The sequence below is a fragment of the Podarcis gaigeae genome (assembly GCF_964106915.1).
Source record: "Podarcis gaigeae genome assembly, chromosome: 3".
Taxonomy (NCBI): domain Eukaryota; kingdom Metazoa; phylum Chordata; class Lepidosauria; order Squamata; family Lacertidae; genus Podarcis; species Podarcis gaigeae.
This window is the reverse complement of record NC_139680.1, coordinates 5,087,285-5,107,593: the sequence shown is the minus strand read 5'-3', so window position 1 is coordinate 5,107,593 and position 20,309 is coordinate 5,087,285. Positions and strand designations below refer to the sequence as shown.

The 20,309-nt window shown below is 46.2% G+C and overlaps 1 protein-coding gene across 1 annotated transcript in view; it reads left to right on the top strand.

Moving 5' to 3' along the window:
* TRAM2 (translocation associated membrane protein 2) overlaps positions 1-20,309 on the top strand; it is a 43,060-nt gene that overhangs the window by 14,250 nt on the left and 8,501 nt on the right. Inside the window, exons 2-7 of the mRNA XM_083730711.1 lie at positions 4,710-4,773; positions 10,579-10,688; positions 11,413-11,529; positions 14,580-14,638; positions 17,200-17,284; positions 18,246-18,316. Coding sequence (XP_083586837.1) covers positions 4,710-4,773; positions 10,579-10,688; positions 11,413-11,529; positions 14,580-14,638; positions 17,200-17,284; positions 18,246-18,316 — 506 coding nt within the window. The remainder of the gene's footprint in view (positions 1-4,709; positions 4,774-10,578; positions 10,689-11,412; positions 11,530-14,579; positions 14,639-17,199; positions 17,285-18,245; positions 18,317-20,309) is intronic.

Genomic DNA, 20,309 nt, shown 5'->3' with positions numbered 1-20,309 from the left:
ACTGGTGACTGACTTCAGTGCTCCGATTCCTAGGGCATGTTTTTAAGAATTGGTTAGTGAGCCTGGGAGGTCACTAGAAGTCTTGAATATCTCACTACTGATATTTCTTAAATTCTTCAGTTTGGATATGCCCATGGTTTACTCTGTGGATGAGTGTGCCTTTTCCCACAAGTGCTTCTTGCATCTAGCATTCAAAAAGGGATCCTCCTTCATCTTTTAAACATAGGAGCAAATGGTGTGGTAGACTTATAATCCGGTGGTACCGAATTATTTGGTGAGTGCAAATGGCATTGATGGAAAGTACAAACATCTGTTGAATTGAACCCTGAACCATGATGGGAAAGGGAAATGTCTAGCTTTGTTGACTTTGAGAGTGACCTGAATGAATCGAAGAGCAAACAAATGAATGTTGGCAAGGGCAAATTTAAAATATGCCTTATGGGGATGTAAAAATACTAAACTTACAGCTGTGATACAGGCACAGGGCATCCTTATCCACAAATTTGACCAGCAGCCTTTTCAGCTGTTGTGTTCTTCAGGTTTTCTTGGGCTGTTTTTTTTTTTGTTTGTTTGTTTCCCTGGCAGAATCCATAGCATGCCAATATCCTTTCTTTATTGCAATGTCTGGATCTGGGTAAGGGATCGTATCACTGACCTTGCAAGCAGCTGCTGTTCCAAATTCTCCTGGTTTTGAAAAGTCTGTTGCCTATACCTGTATACCCCAGGAACACATTCACTATTGAAATTCGGCCGCCTTTTGAGTGTGAGGCTAGTAATTGTCTGAATTCCTTGCAGCATGCCGGTCACCTCATAGTAAAGATATTTGCCTAGTATTGCCATGATAACTGGCATGAATTTTAAATGCCCCTGTAAATGAGATTAAATTATCTGTTATATAGGACTCCACTCTGTACAGATGTGTTGAAGAAATAATAGCTCTAGCTCACTTTTATGTCTTCATTTTTTTTTAAAAAAAAATGGGAAGCTTAGAATAGCTTGCATTGTTTTATTGTGCCTACTTGCATCATTTCTTTACAGGTGAATTATGGGTGAAGTATTTGAGATGAAGCAGTGAGAGCTGTAGACTGAAAAATGGTTGCAGTGAGAGTTAAACTTTGACCCCCCCTCCCAATTTTATAAACATTTGTAAATTTTAATGGCAGTGGGGGGTGATGCATAAGAGAGATATTACAATAAATGACACTCTTAACAGTTTTCTATATGTGTAATATAGAAATATTTAAATCTGTAGCATCATTCCATGGATACATCTTGAATTTTGCTCATCTTGTTTCATTGCAGATACTGACCTGGGTTGCACAACACAGTTAGCTGAGTGATGATTGTCTTCAAACTGTCAGGATGGTATCGCACACTAGCCTATTCAGAATAGTCCCATTATATGACTAACGTAGGTTCATTAATTTCAGTGGGTCTACTCTGAGCAGGACTTAGTTGGCTACAGCCCAATGTATTTGACAGGATTCAGGGGCGTCCTGGAACTGACCAGTTAACGTGGTTTCAAGCCTGCAGGATTTTTTGTGGTTTGGAAAGCGACAAGGCAATGAATGCACTGAATCATGTGGGGTGAAGAAAGGATTTCTAGGAAGATGTGTTAACATCCCCACAGGCAAATTATGAGGAATGCAGAAGCGATACTACTTGTCATACTGTACATGTATTTGGACAATAGTAGTATTTATATACAGGGACGCGGGTGGCGCTGTGGGTTAAACCACAGAGCCTAGGACTTGCCGATCAGAAGGTCAGTGGTTCGAATCCCCGCAACGGGGTGAGCTCCCGTTGTTCAGTCCCAGCTCCTGCCAACCTAGTAGTTCAAAAGCACATCAAAGTGCAATTAGATAAAGAGGTACTGCTCCGGCGGGAAGGTAAACGGCGTTTCCGTGTGCTGCTCTGGTTTGCCAGAAGCGGATTAGTCATGCTGGCCACATGACCTGGAAGCTTTAAGCCGGCTCCCTTGGCCAATAAAGCAAGATGAGCGCTGCAACCCCAGAGTCGGTCACGACTGGACCTAATGGTCTCTTTACCTAGTATATACAGTATCTGCATAATAATGTATGGAAATGTAACTGATCATATTTACTGTTTTCTATTATTTTTTCTTACTGTATTTTTGCACTTTTTTTCATTGTTCTTTCATCACTTTATTTTCTGTAACTTTATTGTCTATAACTGAAATTCTCTCTCTCTCTCTCTCTCTCTCTCTCTCTCACACACACACACACACACACACACAGCTTGCAACCATATTGTAAGAAATACGAATAAAGAACAGGCATAGTTTAACCACTGTGTGAGCAATAAAATCAGGATTAATTATGAATAAGCAGGTGGCCTGCAGAAGCCGTACAGGTCCTGGAGTCTGCTTTCCTCCTCCTCAATCAAAGCTCATGGCTTGTGAAAATAGTGATTAAGGATGAATCCTGGTTCTGTTACAGGAATGCACTTACGAACATTCGTTTTGTTTTTGCCACCTTGGAATTCTGACAGCAGTTCAGACAACCATGCTAAGCCAGTGCTTAGCACAATGTAGAGTGACAGCAAAATGGGAAGAAACAGAGTGGCTGCCGGCTGCCCCCTTTAGGAGCCTATGCTTGGACAAGGCTGGGCTTTCTGTGTCATGCAAGCCACTCAGCAAGAAGTTATCTCCCTGTACTGAAGCACTGGTGGGAACTCCATGTAAAGAACCACTGGTGGGAAGAATGTAGAACAAGCAAAACCAAAAAGTAGTTTTTTGTGTGTGTTTTTTTAATGTATCTATGTGGGGTTTTGTTTCTTTGGGGTCTTCTAGTTGTGTGAGGGGCTTTGAATTGCTTTTGGCAAGAAAAAGCAACCAATAAATGTTCTTCTTCTTCTTCTTCGTCTTCTTCTCTGGTAAGAGAGACAGAAAGAAAACACACAACTGAATGATAAGGAGATACTGTATTTTAGGACCTCTTCTTGAAAACGCTGGTAGACGGGGAAGATGCAGAAGACCCCAAAGTCGATAAAATTGTGTTTCAGTTAATCTGCACTTACAAGTGCAGAATATCTTGTGGGCTTCGTGACCAGTGTAGAAGAGGACAGTATTTCACTTTAGTGGTAAAATTGGCTATTGATCAGGTTCTGTTCAGTTCAGCAGCCTGCACCAGGAGAACCCTATCCCTGCATATTGCCTCCCTATTTCTGTGCCCTGTTTGCTGTGACTGCAGTTGCAAGAGCTAAATTTTGCCTGCCCTTCTGCTACTTCCCCCCATCTCTCCCTGCCAGATCAAGAAAGTGAGCCATGCCTAGCTGTTGCAAGTTCTGCTTTCTAGTAATGTAGCTGTTTACTTCCCTTCCCTTCCTAACAAACATAGACACAACTGCTATAGGCTTCAGTCTCCTGGTTATTATTATTATTAGTATTTGTTCTTGCCTGTGTAATTCTTTCCCAGTGGGTGACTCATTGATTTTGTTTGTATTGGGCCCAGTTCCAGCTGCTGCGGTCCTTTCTCCAAGACGGGCTGCTCTTTACTGCAACGTCCATAGCAGGAAGACAAACTCCTCCTCCGTTCTGCAAATGAACTTCATTTAAAGTCCCTCTTCCACTCTAAATTTTAAGCCAGTGCCTTTCCGACGTCCATCTGCACCCCTTGGCTGCTGAAGGCTGTGCTTTCTTCTGTGTCAACATTTTTAGCTATATTTCATCCAGAGTGCATACTTGACATAATGGGTATACAGTGAGGAACCGACGGCTAATACTTGCCTTCATTTTTTCCGCTTGATGCTTCCTAGCTACAAACTCCTTATTTATCTTGGCTCTGCTTGACTAACTTCCTTCTTTATATCCTTGCTAGCCTCTATGCCTTAACCCACACTTGGATTCCCATCTGCCTCTTCTGATGTTTATCCTCAGGGACCTGGAAATCTTGGGGTAATTTGTCCCCTCTTCTTTGGTTCGGAATGAATTGGATGCTCTACAGCTTTCAACAGGGCCTTTTGCCTCCTCAACAGCTGCATAGCAGGCAGTAGTTTTGTAGGACAGTCTTCCCCCGTCATGCAATGACCAGACAAGCTTGGGGTGCTGATTTTTTTAGCTGCCCTACCCTGGCAGGAGGGCTTTACTGGTCCCCTGGTTTTTCTTCAGCTCAAGCACTTAAGCCTGGCTTGGGGGAAAGGAGACCAGTGGCAAACGCTCTTCTTTACAGATGAGGTGGAGGAAGAATTATCCCACCTGGAGGAAATTCTAGGCACATACAGATTCAGTCATTCACCAAAAAAAGCATAGAAACTTCAAGCTCAGGCAGCAGCACTTCTGTCTCCTGGAAGCAGGAAGCACACCTGCAACAGTGGTAGCCAACCTTGTGCCCTCGAGATGCTTTGGGCCACAATGCCCACCAGCCCTGTCTGTTGGCCGGGTGAGCTGGGGCCGATCGCAGCTGCAGTCCAAAAGTTATGGCAGGCTCCAAGTTGGTTTCCCATGTTTCTGGAGTCTCGCATATTTGTGTTCACTTGCAGGAAAAGTGAATTTAACTTCTCGCTTTTCAAAATAATTTGCAATGGAGTCCTTCCAGCCAAGGTTGTTGGAGCAGTACGATAATAGGGTTATTATCACTGTGGCAGCACCCTTTCATTGTGATGGTGGGACCCACAAGATGCCTGCGACAAAAAGATTTCCATTTGGACTTCCATACAAACTAATAGAGCAACTTACTTTGCCTTTACAGGTCACAGCCAAGACTGCCTTCTTGTTCATCTTACCTCAGTACAACATCAGTGTGCCTACAGCAGGTAAGGCAGCCTATGCATACCTTGGTAGCACTTTGGTGGTATTAAACCCTGTTTGGTGGCCTGCAAGCTATGAGCCCTGGATTTCCCATTAGCTAGGTTTGTGTCACCACCATGACAGTCCAGCTTCCTTGTGATTATATCGCCTGTGGGCCTTGCTCTCCCTCCATTTATCCCATAGATGGGCAGGGTATAAATAATAAAATTATTATTATTATAACCGCATGGTGAGGGAATCTGTGGCCCTCCACAGGGGGCATGAAAGCACCTCCTACCACCCGTGCTTGGTTGCCTCACCCCAGAAATTTGTTAACAAGCCCTGCATGTTGGGAATGGGTTGCGACATAAAAGGAGACAGAGGAATGCTTATTTTATGTCCCCTTTCCCCCTCCAGCCCCAAGTCCATCCAGCTCTCAGGCCAGATGTTTAACTTTTTCTGGAAAAGTGAGAGACTCCCCCCCCCCCCCCCGTAACCTTTCCCACCCTATTGTCAACATGTCGTCATAAAGGTTTCAGTGTGTTCGGTTTATTTTTTTTTATTAGATGGTTTCCAACCTCCTCCTATGAATATCTGAGCAGCCAGCAGTAACATGGGGGACAGGAGGCGGGCGGGTGTGGAGGACTCCCTGGTCCTGAATGGGGTAACCGTGCCCCTGAAGGACCAGGTGCACAGCCTGGGAGTCATTCTGGACTCACAGATGTCCATGGAGGCGCAGGTCAAATCTGTGTCTAGGGCAGCTGTTTACCAGCTCCATCTGGTACGCAGGCTGAGACCCTACCTGCCTGCAGACTGTCTCACCAGAGTGGTGCATGCTCTAGTTATCTCTCGCTTGGACTACTGCAATGCGCTCTATGTGGGGCTACCTTTGAAGATACTACAACTAATTCAGAATGCGGCAGCTAGACTGGTGACTGGGAGCGACCACTGAGACCACATAACACCGGTCTTAAAAGACCTACACTGGCTCCCAGTACCTTTTTGAGCACAATTCAAAGTGTTGGTGCTGACCTTTAAACGGCCTCGGTCCAGTTTACCTGAAGGAGCGTCTCCACCTCCATCGTTCTGCCCGGACACTGAGGTCCAGCGCCGAGGGCCTTCTGGCGGTTCCCTCGCTGCAAGAAGCCAAGTTACAGGGAACCAGGCAGAGGGCCTTCTCAGTAGTGGCACCTGCCCTGTGGAACACCCTCCCACCAGATGTCAAAGAGAAAAATAACTACCAAACTTTTAGAAGACATCTGAAGGCAGCCCTGTTTAGGGAAGCTTTTAATGTTAAATAGGTTATTGTATTTTAGTGTTTTGTTGGAAACCCAGCCAGATGGGTGGGGTATAAATAATAAATTATTATTATTATTATTATTATTATTATTATTATTATTATTATTATTATCTGGTGTCTGCGGCTAGACTACACAGTAGGAACATGTCAAGCTCTCTGCAGTTTTCATTTTGGTGAAGCAGCTCTGCATGGGAGAGACTGAAAGCAGAGGAGCTGTTTACGTGGAAGGCTGAACAACCCCTTTCGTAAGCCCATCAATTCTCCACTCCAGGTTGTTCCTCCCTGGCCCTGGTTTTGTGGGGTTTCAAAATTTGTGTGTATGTGTGTGCCATAAGAAAACCTACTGGGGTACTGATATGGAGCAGGGAAACAGATGGACTGAAGAAAGGGTTAAGCATTCTTTCCTCTCGGCCACAGTCCCCTCCCCGGAAGCTGCTTTCTAGCAAAAAGCCAGCATTAGGCTTCTAACGTGTGTTTGCACAAAACATGCAGCAACTCCTTGAGGCTGAGAATGATGTCTGTGGTTCCAGGACACGTCACGTGAAATGCCGTATTTTTAAACAATGCACAGTTGATGAGAGCCATAAGCTAAAACCACAAGACGAAGCAAAATGGCAAGAGCAGCAAAACGGGAGGGCAGCAGTACAACCCCAGGGGAAGCTTCTGCTCCCACAAATGGCACCCACAAATGGTCCTCCTGGCACCCTTCCTCCTCCTCGCCTGCGCTATGGCAAGCCTGCCCAGCTCTTTGCCCCAAAAGGTGAGGGAAAGTGGTTGCAGGCAGGCGGAGGGGAGAGGCAAGAGGTCCCACAGTTCTCTGCACCACTTGGAGACTTAAGGGGCCACGCTCATTATCCGAGGGAGGAAAAAAGAGAGAGAGAAAAATATTTCACTAAGAAGGCCCTGTTTGAACTTAGAGCGGCATCGCCTGTGTGTTCATAAAGCACTTACAAATGGCAGTGCTCCCTGAGGCCCTCCTTCCGCAGCTGTGGAAATACCCAGGTTGAGTCACCCACTTCACGATGTGCCTCGCTGCTGCTGGGGTCTTTGGCACGTGCCCTGAACCACAGCTCTTCAAGAAACAGAGTGTGGGCTGGCTCTGGATGCTTGCCTCAGACATACAAATGCTTTAGGTCTGACTCACATGACAACCTGAGCCTCATATTCAAATGATCCGCGTGCTGATGCAAAGAGCTAGATTAGCAACCCTGGAGACTGAGGGTTTCTGTCTGTCTATGCATTGAGATTGTATGGTCTGCTCTGTTGGGGCAGCGCAGTATAAACTTAGCTGCCCGTGTTACCAATTTAATATCTCCAGGCTGGTGACAGTAATTCTGAGAAGAGATGGGTCTCAATGGAGGCATCCTTTGAATTGCAAACAACAGACTCAGAAGGTAGTAAAAGTTGGATTTTCTCACCACCACCTTCTCAGACTTCCCCATGGCTACTATTTGCGTAACAAAAAAGTGCACATTAATCTAGGGACCTCAGTTGCTCATGCAGGGGCTACCGGGTTCAGATAATTATCCCTGGTTTGTAATGTTAACACCCTGCAATAAAGAACCAAGGTAGTCTGGGTGCTCCAAAGGCACTTCCCACTTTTACCTTAGGTAAAGGGACCCCTGACCATTAGGTCCAGTCGTGACCGACTTTGGGGTTGCGGCACTCATCTCGCTTTACTGGCCGAGGGAGCTGGTGTACAGCTTCCGGGTCATGTGGCCAGCATGACTAAGCAACTTCTGGCGAACCAGAGCAGCGTATGGAAACATCGTTTACCTTCCCACCGGAGCGGTACCTATTTATCTACCTGCACTTTGACGTGCTTTCAAACTGCTAGGTTGGCAGGACCGAGCAACGGGAGCTCACCCCATCACGGGGATTCGAACTGCCAACCTTCTGATCGGCAAGTCCTAGGCTCTGTGGTTTAACCCACAGCGCCACCTACGTCCCTTAGGATACCAGACTACAAAATATGCATACCTCATGCCTGTTGTGAGTGGGGGGGGGCACACCTTTAAATCGCTACTCTTCAAGGTGCAAGACACAGATGTGGAGGTAACTTGGAAACATGGGCGATCTTGAGTGGGATGCTGGAGGGCTTTGTCCTAGACCCACTTAGAGGACATTTTTACAGCTGACATGTTGAGAGGATGTTTGTCACATGTACAAAAAGCTGGAAGGGGTAGCTAACATCATAGAATACGGAGTCAAGAGTTAAAGCGCTCTTGACAGACTAGAACATGGGATGCAGGCAGCCTTAAACATGAGTCAGCAGGGCAGCCAATAAGGCTAATGCATTTCTAGACTCCACCATCAGAAGTGCTGTGTTCAGGTCATGAATAGGCATTGGGTCCTCTTCTGAAACACTCCAGAATGATCCCTCCAAACTGGGAGAATGGGCAGTAAAATGGCAAATGCAATTCAATGTAAGCAAGTTCAAAGTGAGGCACACTGGGCCAAAAACAAATCTAGTTTCACATACATGCTCATGGGGTGTGAACATGGGGTGACAGCCAGGTATGAGACTTTGGGGTCATAGCTGCTAGCTTCTCAAAGATGTCGACCCAGAGTGTGGCAGCTGTGAAAAGGGCAAATTCTGTGCTAGGGATCATTAGGAAAGGGGTTTTAAAAATTCCCAAAATGATAACAGCTTCATGCAAATCCATGGCGTGAGCTCACCTGGAATGCTGTGTGCCGTTCTAGTTGTCTCACCTCAAAGAGACAACTGCAGAACTGGAAGAAGTCAAGAAAAGAGCAACCAAAATGACGAAGGGAATGGAGGAACTCTGTATGGGGAAAGGTTCAAATGTTTGGGGCTTTTTATTTTATAGAAAAGGCGAGTAAGAAGTGATGTCATTGAATTAAGCCTGTTGTGGAGATAGTGGATGGGTAATTTTTTCCTCCCTTTCTCAATACTTAAGGAACATTCAGTGAAACTGTTGGAAGATTCAGGACGTTCCCAGAAAAGCACTTCACACAGCACATAGCTAAACCATGGCATTCCCTCCCACAAGTGGCAATGGTTGGCTGCCAATTTGGATTATTTATAAGAGGATGGGACAGATAACTGGAGGACAAAGCTCTCAGTGGCTCTGTACCCTGAGAGCTCTGTTTCTGCCTCCGCTGTCAGAGGCACTGGGCCTCTGAATTTCAGGCACTGGGAATCACAGGAGGACCAAGTGGGGTTGTGATCAGGTCCTGTTTGCTGGCTTCTCATAGGCACCTGGTTGGCCTTTGTGAGAACAGGACGCTGGACTGCATGGGCCTTTGGTCTGCTCCAGCAGGACTCTTCTTACGTTCGGGCGCAAGAGTTTTACGAAGGGCATCGACAAACTGCAGTGCACTCAAAGTTGGACAGCAAGATGGCGAAGGGTCTCAACACCAAGTCCTGTGATGAATGATTGAAAAAGCTGAGTTTAGACTGTCGGGGGAGACACAACAGTCATCTTCAAATGTCGCACGGAAGATGAGCAGGCATGTTCCCTTTGTTCCAGAGAACAGGATTAGAACCAGTGCAGGGAAATAGATTTTGGCTAAATATTAAAAGAAGATGGGTGCTGCTTGACTCCCTTGGAAGGTGGGGGGCTCTCCTTCGCTGGAGATGTTTAAGCTGGGAGCCCATCTGTTGGTGATGCTGCAATCGCATCCCGCTTTACAGATCCTGCACTCTGTGACCCCCAAGGTCCCCCTCCTTCCAGTTCAGTGGTTCTGTACCGCTGCTTCTATATTGGGATTGCAAGTTGTTGAGCTTCTTGGTTCTGTTTGCAAAAACCCAGACATCATGCCGAGTTTTTTAAAAAGTCCCCCTGGATGGTAATTTTGCCCTTGGATTCCTGGACATGTCCAGGAAAATCCAGACATATGGCAACCCTGTTCTATATGTCATGACAAGAAAGTTGTAATGTCAATGTACACCCTCCATTCACAGTTGTGTATCTGTTCTGGTGCATCCATACACAAGGGACAAATGTAAACTGAGAAGCAGCCCTGAGCTGGGTTCTGCTGCTAACTGTCTTGGGTCATTCGCAGGTCACTGTGTTTCGCTATGGAACTGTGATCTCGACCCACCCACAGTCATTTACCTGGGGATGAAAAATAGGTGAGTTGAGGCCCCTTGGTCTTCCCAGAGTCCTCTGAACCACTTCACCTTCTGATTGACACCCCCCTGCCTCCAAGGAACGTGGCAATAAATCCGAGGATGAAGGGAGTTCATGGGACACTTATCTCAGAATAACACATCATGCAAACAGGCTCTCAATGGACCAACCACCTTTGCTGCCGATGGGTGGGAAGAAGATGTAAATGTGTGTGTGTATTGAACTGTCCACATCTGCTCTGCATTCTGGTTAAATTCAGTTCTTCTACGCTAATGGTGGTCTCTTTCTGCTTCTTGCCAACATTTGAGCTAATTCTTTGTTACTTAGATCCTGCCACTTAGCGGGTGCCTTTAAAAGTTTGATCCCTATATGGCTTCTCAGCTTAACTCTTTAATGTCAATCTCTTCCTCCCTTACCCCACTCCTCTTCTTCAGATGGTGAAATTGTTCTTTATCACTACGGGCTGAAGGATTTGGTCACAATCCTCTTCTACATCTTCATAGCAATAATTCTGCATGCTGTGGTGCAGGAGTATGCCTTGGACGTAAGTCTTGCTTTTCATACAAGCTAGCCAATACCTACACAGCTCCCTTGTGCTGTGGGCAGTAGAACATTTCAGATTTACAGTTGCTTTTTACAGTGGCCCCATGGCACCAGGAAAGTATTTAGTCCCGCTTTCTAGAAGGTGAAATGGACTTGAAGAGGAATGTTATGCTTTGTTTCTCATTCAGCTTTTACCAAACTGTGGGACTGAAGAATGTGAACTTGTGTCATTGTGACAACTATAACTTCCCTCTCTTAACTTTCAAGTCTTCTTCCTTCCTTCCTTCCTTCCTTCCTTCCTTCCTTCCTTCCTTCCTTCCTTCCTTCTTTCCTGGCTGGAACAAGTCTGTTGCCTTCTCAGGTCTGCTTCTGCTTGTTCCTGAGGTTGGGTGAGATTTTCTTTTCTTTTCAGTCTTCTCCTTTTGGGGGTCCCTCTGACGTCTTCAGGCTTTTGTGGCGTTGCTCTCTCCTTCTCCCCTCGCTGGGCCTTGTCTCATTTTGCATTTTAGGGTGGACTGACTGCACCCACAAATAATGGCTGCTGGTTATTAAGCCAAGTCAAAACATCTGGTGGACCCTTTTTTGGTATCCTCTGATCACCTGATTTGAACTTTCCAGGGCTGGCATAGTGACATGCCAAAAAGAAGCTTTGAGCTACTGTGTCTTGAGAACGTAGGGTGCTTTGTTTTTTCTTCCAGTCTTTCTGAATTTTTGTTTTCTTCTAGAAAATCAACCGGAGGCTCCACCTTTCCAAGATAAAGCACAGCAAGTTCAATGAGTCTGGGCAGCTGGTAGCGTTTCATATTGCCTCCATGGCCTGGTGCCTATATGTACTGGCAACGGTAAGCTTCCTTTAGAAAGACTGGACGTGAATTTATACATGGGGGGGGGGGGTGCAGCTTGCTATCTCTGCTCTTCCCCTTTGCGCACATGTGATCACATTACGGGGAGTGGCCAAACAGGGCCACCTTATTCAAAGCACCTCTTAATTCAGGATGTGAGTCTGCTGGTAGGACTTAGAGGGAATGGTTCAAACTCCCCCCACATACATTGCTGACTTTGAAAAGTGTATTGATGTCCACTTGCTATTCAGGTCACATTCTGAACCTAAAGTGGGGAATTGTGTGACATATCAAAACAAGTATTTTGGTATAGAAATTCAAAATCTGGCTCTGTGATGGACCTCAGCCAGTTTTAAATCTGTATGGGTGCAAATTTTTTTTATTAAAGTTCACACTGGGCCACATCTCAGGTTTTATTGTTAGTATATAAAAAAAATTAACAGTTTAGGATCAGATTACATGAAGGACCACCTTGCTCACTCAAACATTTTGATCTGCAGAACTTGGACTCCTGTGCATGCCATATACTGGTTCATTCTGTATCTGTGGGGAGTCTATAGTTCAGTGTGGCAGCACCGCTGCTTTGAATCTCCCTCTCCCCCCTTGGAACTTACAGTTAGGCAGGTAAACTCACAGAACTGTTTTAGATGCCTGTTAAAAACTTTCCTCTTTCTACAAGAACTATCTGGAGATATAACTTCGTACGTACTTTTAAATTTAAATTTGTATACCATTGATGATTATTCTGTACATTGATTTTCTAAGCAGTTTATATATTTTTCCTACCAATCCCTTTTGCACCTTGAACACAAGGGAGCACAAATGTTCTAAAATGAATCTGGAGTTTCTGGTTACTTTCCGCAGTCAGCCCAGATACCGCAGTGGGGTTTTCTGATATGCAGGCTCCCCAGATGTTGTTGACCTACAACTCCCATCATCCCTAGCTAGCAGGACCAGTGGTCAGGGATGATGGGAGTTGTAGGCCAACAACATCTGGGGGCCCAAGGTCAAGAAAGGCTGTCCTAGAGAATGGCTTCTGGGTTGTTTTGCCCCAAGGCAGACTTCTCCTACTGTGGTGTCATTTCTTTCAGCAATGCAGTCGGAGAGGCCACCATTGTTAATCGCACGGGATCCTCATTTGACCCTGCTTCTTGAGCTTCCTGTTACAGTTGACTTATGTATGGCAGATATCTTAGCTTCAAGACAAACGTCCACTAACCACAAAAGGCCCAATTCTGAATTACTTCCTTCCATGGCCATTGTGACAGGCAGTGAGCCTATCTCCAAAGCAAAGGAAGTCCATGTGACCTTGTTCCTTAAGGAAGTCTCCTTGGGTGGCGCTGCCGGCAGCAGCCACCGGACTACTAGCTGCTGCTTTTTCCTGTTGCCACACGGGTTGTGGCACGGACCAGAGGACAAGCACTCGGCTTGCATCACTGAGTACAGCCAGTGCTTTTGGTCTTCTCAGATACATGGCCTGCCACTGCCTCCTAGGATGGGAAAATAACGATTGCCAGCACGCTTGCTGGAACTCCAGTTGCATCATAACCATACTAGTTATGGCTTTTACATTGAATGACTTTGGTAGAGGTACTGGGCTGATCTCATCTTGAAATGTGTGGGATCACAGTGCTGCTGGTTTAAATCTATTTACAAATGGCACTTTTGAGGGGGGCAGATACTTCCCTGCAGGTGAGCTCTGGGGGGACCTTCAGAAGGAGAGGTGGGGGTGAATTGGGGACCTGGTTCCATTTCTCAAACCTTCTCTTCAGCCCATCTGCCTCGAGAAAGAAGCAGCAGGATCGTTTTTATCTAAGAGGCTTTGTCAGCCAAGCATCTCTCCCTCCCCATCACACCCCTTTATGCCCAGATTGCTTAAGCAGGGCCTCTTGTCTCCTGAGTAAACATCTCAAGCTGTTTCCGAGCCAGAGCTGATGATGCCTGGCTGAAGGAGAATTCTCTGAGCCCTGAAACTCGTGTGTGAGTTTTGCCCAGCAGCTACTTCCGTCCTCTGCAGCTGTTTTACGGTTTCATTCTGCATCTGGCTTTCAGATTCTGAACTTTGAGTGTTGGGATTTGCATTTGTGTGTGTGTGTGTGTGTGTGTGTGTGTGTGTGTGTGTGTGTGTTGGAGGGGGCGTGTCTTTCCTGTTTCAGTACCCTGGTCTCAAACCCTTGGTGAGTTAGGGACTTCCCCTGCATGCAAAGTCAAGCTGTGGCAGATTGAGCAGACGAGACCCAGAGTGGGTCCAGCGGTCAAGAAGGCAGCTTCCACACATGCTGCTTGCAGAGGGAAATGAGGGACAGATGGGGTTCATCAACCCAGGAAGGTTGCCTATCTAGGAGGAGGAAAAACGCTGAAACTTCCACTGCCTTGCAGGATATCATCTAGAGTGGAGTCCCTAAGACAGTTGGATGGCATCCTGTATGCTTCCTTCCGGCAACTCCTGCAGCCAAGCTAGGGCCAAACACATTGCTCTGCTTTCCTTTGGACCACATCACAGAGACCAAGAGGGGAGTCTTGTTATCCGGACAGCCCAAGACCTCCAGACACACTGCCAAGATTTGAACCCCAGGGAGGTCATTTGGTGTTGCTAACACAGAGATTTGACTTCGTCCCCAGATGCCACTCCATTGTCCCTCGAGACAGACAGAGGCCAACAACCAACCCCACTCATCTGCAACTGCTGTTGCTGAAAAACAAGGGTGCACAACCTGTGGCCCTCCATTTGTTGCTGAACTCTGCATCCCATCAGCCCCTGACAGCCTTGCCAGGTAGTCTAGGCGTTGTAGTCCAACAACATCTGGAGGGTCGCAGGTTCCCCACCCTTGTCGTAGAAAGAACTTCCCCACCTTTTGCTTATTGTACAAAGTAAAGGTGTCTATATTTTGCACAGAGTCTTCCGCAATAGCTTGCAATTGTCACCTAGATGTATCAACTTTAGCAGAGGCGATGGGGACTTGAGTGACTGTTGTTTAGCCAGACTTCGCTGCTAACTCACCTTTCTTCCCCACTCCCTCTCTTACTTTGTGTGTCTTCCTTCATTTCAGGAAGGATACTTATCAAACCCCAAGAGTCTGTGGGAGAACTACCCTCATGTTCATCTCCCGTAAGTAGCCACAGAGTACAACCACTTCCTTCCTTGTTGGTTTATCTGAGGTCAGGAGTGAGTGATAACAGGAATAAGGGTGAATTGAGTACTTCAGTAGCATCTTCAACCCGGCCAGAAGTGATCTTGCAGCGCCCTCCTGTGTGCAATGCTGATATTGCAAGCTTAATCCTTGTCCTTAAGAACCTGAGGCGGCCTTGCTGGCTCCTGCCAAAGACCTCTCTGCTCCAGGATCTTGTTCTCACAGTGGCCAACCAGATGCCCCAACGGGCAGGCAGGACATGAGCTTGAGAGCCTTCTCCTCTCCTGCGCTGGAATCCCTAGCAATTTGTATTCAGAGACATAGGGTCTCTGCTACTGGAGGCAAGACATAGCCATCAGGACCAGTAGCCTTTCCTCCACAAGATGATCTCATCTCCTTCTAGAGCTCTCCAAGGGGCAAGCAATCACTATGACTTGTGGTAGTGAATTCTGTTGTTAGGCTTAAAGGCAACCATTTTATTCCAGGGAATGGGGGGACTTCACTTTCCTTGTAGGAGTGTCCTCGTACCTCCAAACTGTCTGTGGGCAATAACTCAACTTCATAAATGGTCTTGCTCCCCATGAGGCCAACTCTTGTGGCTGCTTCCCTTTCCAAGGAAAAGGAAACCGTCTGCCGATAGGTGTTGGGAGGAGCAGTCTAGAGCAGGGGAAGAATGGACTGCTCATTTTGCTGGGCGCTTAAAGGTTTGTGTCCCAACCACAGGAAGTTGGTTCCCAAGTAATCCAGACAGCAGCCTTAGCAAACTTCACGTCTGTTTTTCTGCTCTTGTGTCTGCAAATCCTGATCTTGATACTTCTCTCAGGAATGTTGGGGTCAAGCACACCTTTCGACCTTGCAGTTCCAGAAAAGTACGCCTTAGATTCTCTCTGATGTATCAGTTGTGTCCCTGAAGTTTTTTTCCCTTCAGTATTAATAACGTCATGTCATCTCAAGAAGGGTGTTTTATGAAAGGAGCTTCAAATACTACCCCTCCGGAAGGTTTGCCCCAGCCAGATAAAAAAGATTGTGTTGATTCTACACTCGTATGGAGTTCCTTATGCATTCTGAGAAATTGTGTCTGGTTCTTGAACTAAAATCCCGTATTACATTTTATTTTCCTTACATTTTATATCTCACCTTTCTCCTGTTGTGGAACCGAAGGTGCCAAGCTGTGGTTACCCCTAGATCAGGTGCTTTCAGACCACACCCTGATCACTGTAGGAATGTAGGGAAAATGATGACATTTCCTTTAACGGTGATTTAAGTGCACACATAATGGCATGATTGATGGGTCTGTTTGAGATACTGGTGTGTGTTAAGGGTGCTGAGAATTGTCAAGAGGCCCACATCTCTCCCCGCCCCCCCTGCACCCGGCGTGAGCTACAATTCCTAGAGTGGTGTAGCTATTGATTCCTCTTTGCAGGGAACTCTGGGAGTTGTAGATCTCAAAAGGGAACAGGAGTTCCCTAACAACACTCGGCTCCCTTAACAAACTACATGTCCCTGCATTCTTTGGGGAAAGCGATGACTTTTTATAGTGGCATGATACTGCTTTAAGTGTATTGTGCTGATGTGACCTCACTTCCTTTATCACTCACCGTGGGTGACATCCAATCTTACCCTGCCCTTGTAATTTGGGCAGGTGATGAAGGAATTGAAACGATAAATTTACAGTTTTGCTCTCAACTCTGGTATTCATACTTTTTCAAGGCAATTCCACTAGAGATTTATAAACTGGCTTTTGGTTAGTTTTGCTTGCCTCAGTTTAAGTATGCAGTTTTTTTTAAAAAAAAAAATCTTCCATATCCTGAAAACATTTCAGTGCTACTGTAAAGCAGAGCATCTTAACAGGCATAAACGTTACCCCAGAGACCCTCACAGCTGGCATTAGAAACAAGCTGCTCCTGATTTCACAAGGCTTCTCTTCTGCTAGGCTGTGCAGGTATTCTGGAACTTTTTTGTCTCATCAGCCTCAGTCATAAATCCTATCAATATCCTTGACTGCCCCATGGGTCCTAAATAAATATTGTTTGGATACAGCGTGTAGTTTTTCCATAGTCTATGTGTCAGTGATACGTCCGATTCCTGAGTTGTCATCACTGAGCATGAATTATAACCAAGCCAGGCTTCCGCTCATGTTATCATCCCTCTAGCGGTGTCTCTCAGCAGTTCACAACGGCTGCACGGCCATGAAAGCACCACTTTGGCAAACTCACATCTCTGCCTGGGACCCAGCACAGAGATAGGATGTGGCCATCTGCTTCCTCGCCTGCCAGAGCACACCAGATTAGCAGAAGTGATTCGTTTCCCTTTCTCCCCCTTCGTCACAACATATCTTGCAGTAGCAATTGCCAAGGGTCAGTGGCCAGCTTTCATCCACTAAGACAGTCTCAGGAATCCTCCGTTTCTGAAACGTCTGTACCGTTAAGCTTCCAAAGGAGGACCTCACAGTCAGGAAGGAGAAAGGCAAAAAATGTTTTGCTTCATGTGGATGCTTAAGAAGTGCTTGAGAAATGCCCGTCTTCTTTTAAAACATTAGGTTCCAGGTCAAGTTTTTCTACCTTTGCCAGCTGTCCTACTGGCTGCATGCACTGCCTGAACTATATTTCCAAAAGGTGCGGAAGGTGAGTACCATCATCCTAACTAGCTTTCTCTTAGGGTTCTTAGGAGGCCAGTAGAGGTGGGTGGGTGGGTGTTGTGCTGATGAGGCCACAAAAGCTACTAGCCTGCATTTTTTAAGCCAGTGGGTGAGCGAGAGAGATCAGTCCCTCCTCTGCCAACCCACTCACGTGTCCGCATGAGATTCCATTCACCCATTGTTACCAGCAGAGTTGTTGAATACAAAGCGAAATAAATATGTTTCTTTTATACAATTTTTTTTAAAAAAATTGAATGCATGTTTAAAATAATATTAAACTGATAAAGAAGTTTCCAAGTTGATGCTTTTTCTTAAGGCCAAGGAAAGCCACATATTACCATATTTTTTGCTCTATAAGACTCACTTTTTCCCTCCTAAAAAGTAAGGGGAAATGTGTGTACGTCTTATGGAGCGAATACAGGCTGCGCAGCTATCCCAGAAGCCAGAACAGCAAGAGGGATTGCTGCTTTCACTGCTCAGTGATCCCTCTTGCTGTTCTGGCTTCTGAGATTCAGAATATTTTTTTTTTCTTGTTTTCCTCCTCCAAAAACTAGGTGTGTCTTGTGGTCTGGTGCGTCTTATAGAGCAAAAAATACGGTAAACTGATAAAGAAGTTTCCAAGTTGATGCTTTTTCTTAAGGCCAAGGAAAGCCACAGTACATTTTCACAGTTGTAGAAAATACTTTGAAAAGCACTTTTCCTGCTCTCCTACTCGGGTCCTAGTGGTGTGTGAAAGACACCCTTTCACTAACATATTTGAATTTCTCCATGGAAGCCTTGTGGAAAGTGCAGCAGTGTGTTGTACTGGCATGCGTATTTCTTTGATGTGAGATGCACCAAGGCCCTGCATTTGACTGCACCCGCTCTGCTTCGCCCGTGTTAGGTGCAGCCAGTCATTGCCTCTTACGATGCAAATTGGCTTCTTCTGGTCTCCCCTTTCTTTGCAGGAAGAGATTCCTCGTCAGCTGCAATATATCAGCCTCTATCTAGTGCATATAGCTGGAGCATACCTCTTGAAGTAAGTGCTGCGGGACCCACCATCTTCAACATGGCAGTGTTGCACACCTGCTTTCTCTTCAGGTTAAAAGGAACTCCTAATAAATAGTTCCAGCGTTTTTCTGTCTGCAGCTCCAAGGCTGTATAGTTTGCTTCGGTTTTAAATTAAACTTTACAAGAAAGCAGGCTTGGGTTCCAGTCTTCTAAGAGGACCTGCCTAAGCCCTTTGTTTATTAATTTTTGCTTTAATATATTGTTGTTTGTTGTATGATTATGTTGCAAACATAGTGGGTCCAACGGTCAAGAAGGCTGTTTCTGCACGTGCTGTAGAGGGACGTGACGGGCAGATGGGGCTCAGCAACCTAAACTTCCACCGCTTTGTGGGATATATTTGGGAGAAGAAAAGGCAAATCTGGAGTGGAGCCCTAAGACAGTTGGATGGTGACTTGTTCGCCTCCTTCCAACAACTCCTGCAGCCAAGCTGGTGCCGAACTATTGCTCTGCTTTCCTTTGGGCCACCTCAGCAAGGCCGAGAAGGGGGTCTTGTGGTCTGGGCACCCCAGGACCTCCATACTTACTGCTCAGGCTTGCAGCCCAGGGAGGTCCCTTGGGTGCTGCTAACACAGCCATTTGACTTCATCCCCAGAGGCGTTCTCCATTGCCTCTCGAGACAGGCAGATGCCAGCAATGTTGTGACAGTAGACATTCTTAAAGGCAGGTTAGAAATCTGTTGAATAAAATAAATAAAGGAATAGATAGTCAGACAATTGTCAGACCCAAGGCCTGTCCCATGCCCAAAACAGCACCGCCATCAGAGAAGAGGCCAAGAGGTTGGGTGCAATTCCCACTGACTGTATTAGTGCTGGTCATGCTTTTTAAAAGGGATGCTTAACATGGCTATTTTTACAGTAAACAGCACCTTCTGGGGCAAAAAACAAAACAAAAAAACAGCTGTAGGGGATTTAGCATGGGGACATGGGGGGGTCCATTTGGGAAGGAAGTATGGCATTGGATCAGGGGCCTAGACAACTGCTTTTTTCTTCACAATGATTGTAACGGTGTTAAAACACACTTCTTCTTTTTTAAGCATGTTTGCCCCAAAGTCTCTAGGCTTTGAGCAGGAGGTAGAGGAATTGATTTCCTACACAGCAAAGCTCATGGCCTCCTCCCAAGACTAGCCCAGTGATTTAAACGTAGCAAATGTGTTCCAGCAGAGATTCATCAAGTATCCTCACTGCTAACTTCCAGGCATCTCTGGAAGACCTCTTTACGTTCAAAGGCCTATTCAGTTGTTTTCATTTTTTCAGGATGAGCCAGTCATTTTTATGATTACGCTGCATAGTTTTTATGGTATCTTAAGGTTCAATGTGGGACGCAGGTGGCGCTGTGGGTTAAAGCCTCAGCGCCTAGGACTTGCCGATCGAAAGGTCGGCGGTTCGAATCCCTGTGGCGGGGTGCGCTCCCGCTGCTCGGTCCCAGCGCCTGCCAACCTAGCAGTTCGAAAGCACCTCCGGGTGCAAGTAGATAAATAGGGACCGCTTACCAGCGGGAAGGTAAACGGCGTTTCCGTGTGCGGCTCTGGCTCGCCAGATGCAGCTTTGTCACACTGGCCACGTGACCCGGAAGTGTCTCTGGACAGCGCTGGCCCCTGGCCTCCTGAGTGAGATGGGTGCACAACCCCAGAGTCTGTCAAGACTGGCCCGTACGGGCAGGGGTACCTTTACCTTTACCTTTAAGGTTCAATGTACCTGCACATGTCGTTCTGCACCACCTTGATACTTTATATGTGTGACTTTGCTTGATTTATAAATTTCATAATTGGTGTTCTTGTCACATAAAATTGGGAGGCCTGGGTGAAAGCACAGTAAAACTCAGTGTTGGTCTTTGAAAGGAGAGGGCTGAGGTGGAATCAAGGTTGATTCACCTGATAGTTTCCATGATTGCAGCACAGCCTTTTAAGTCATTGATCTATAGAGTCGGAAGGGACCCTGAGGGTCGACTAGTCCAGCCCCCTG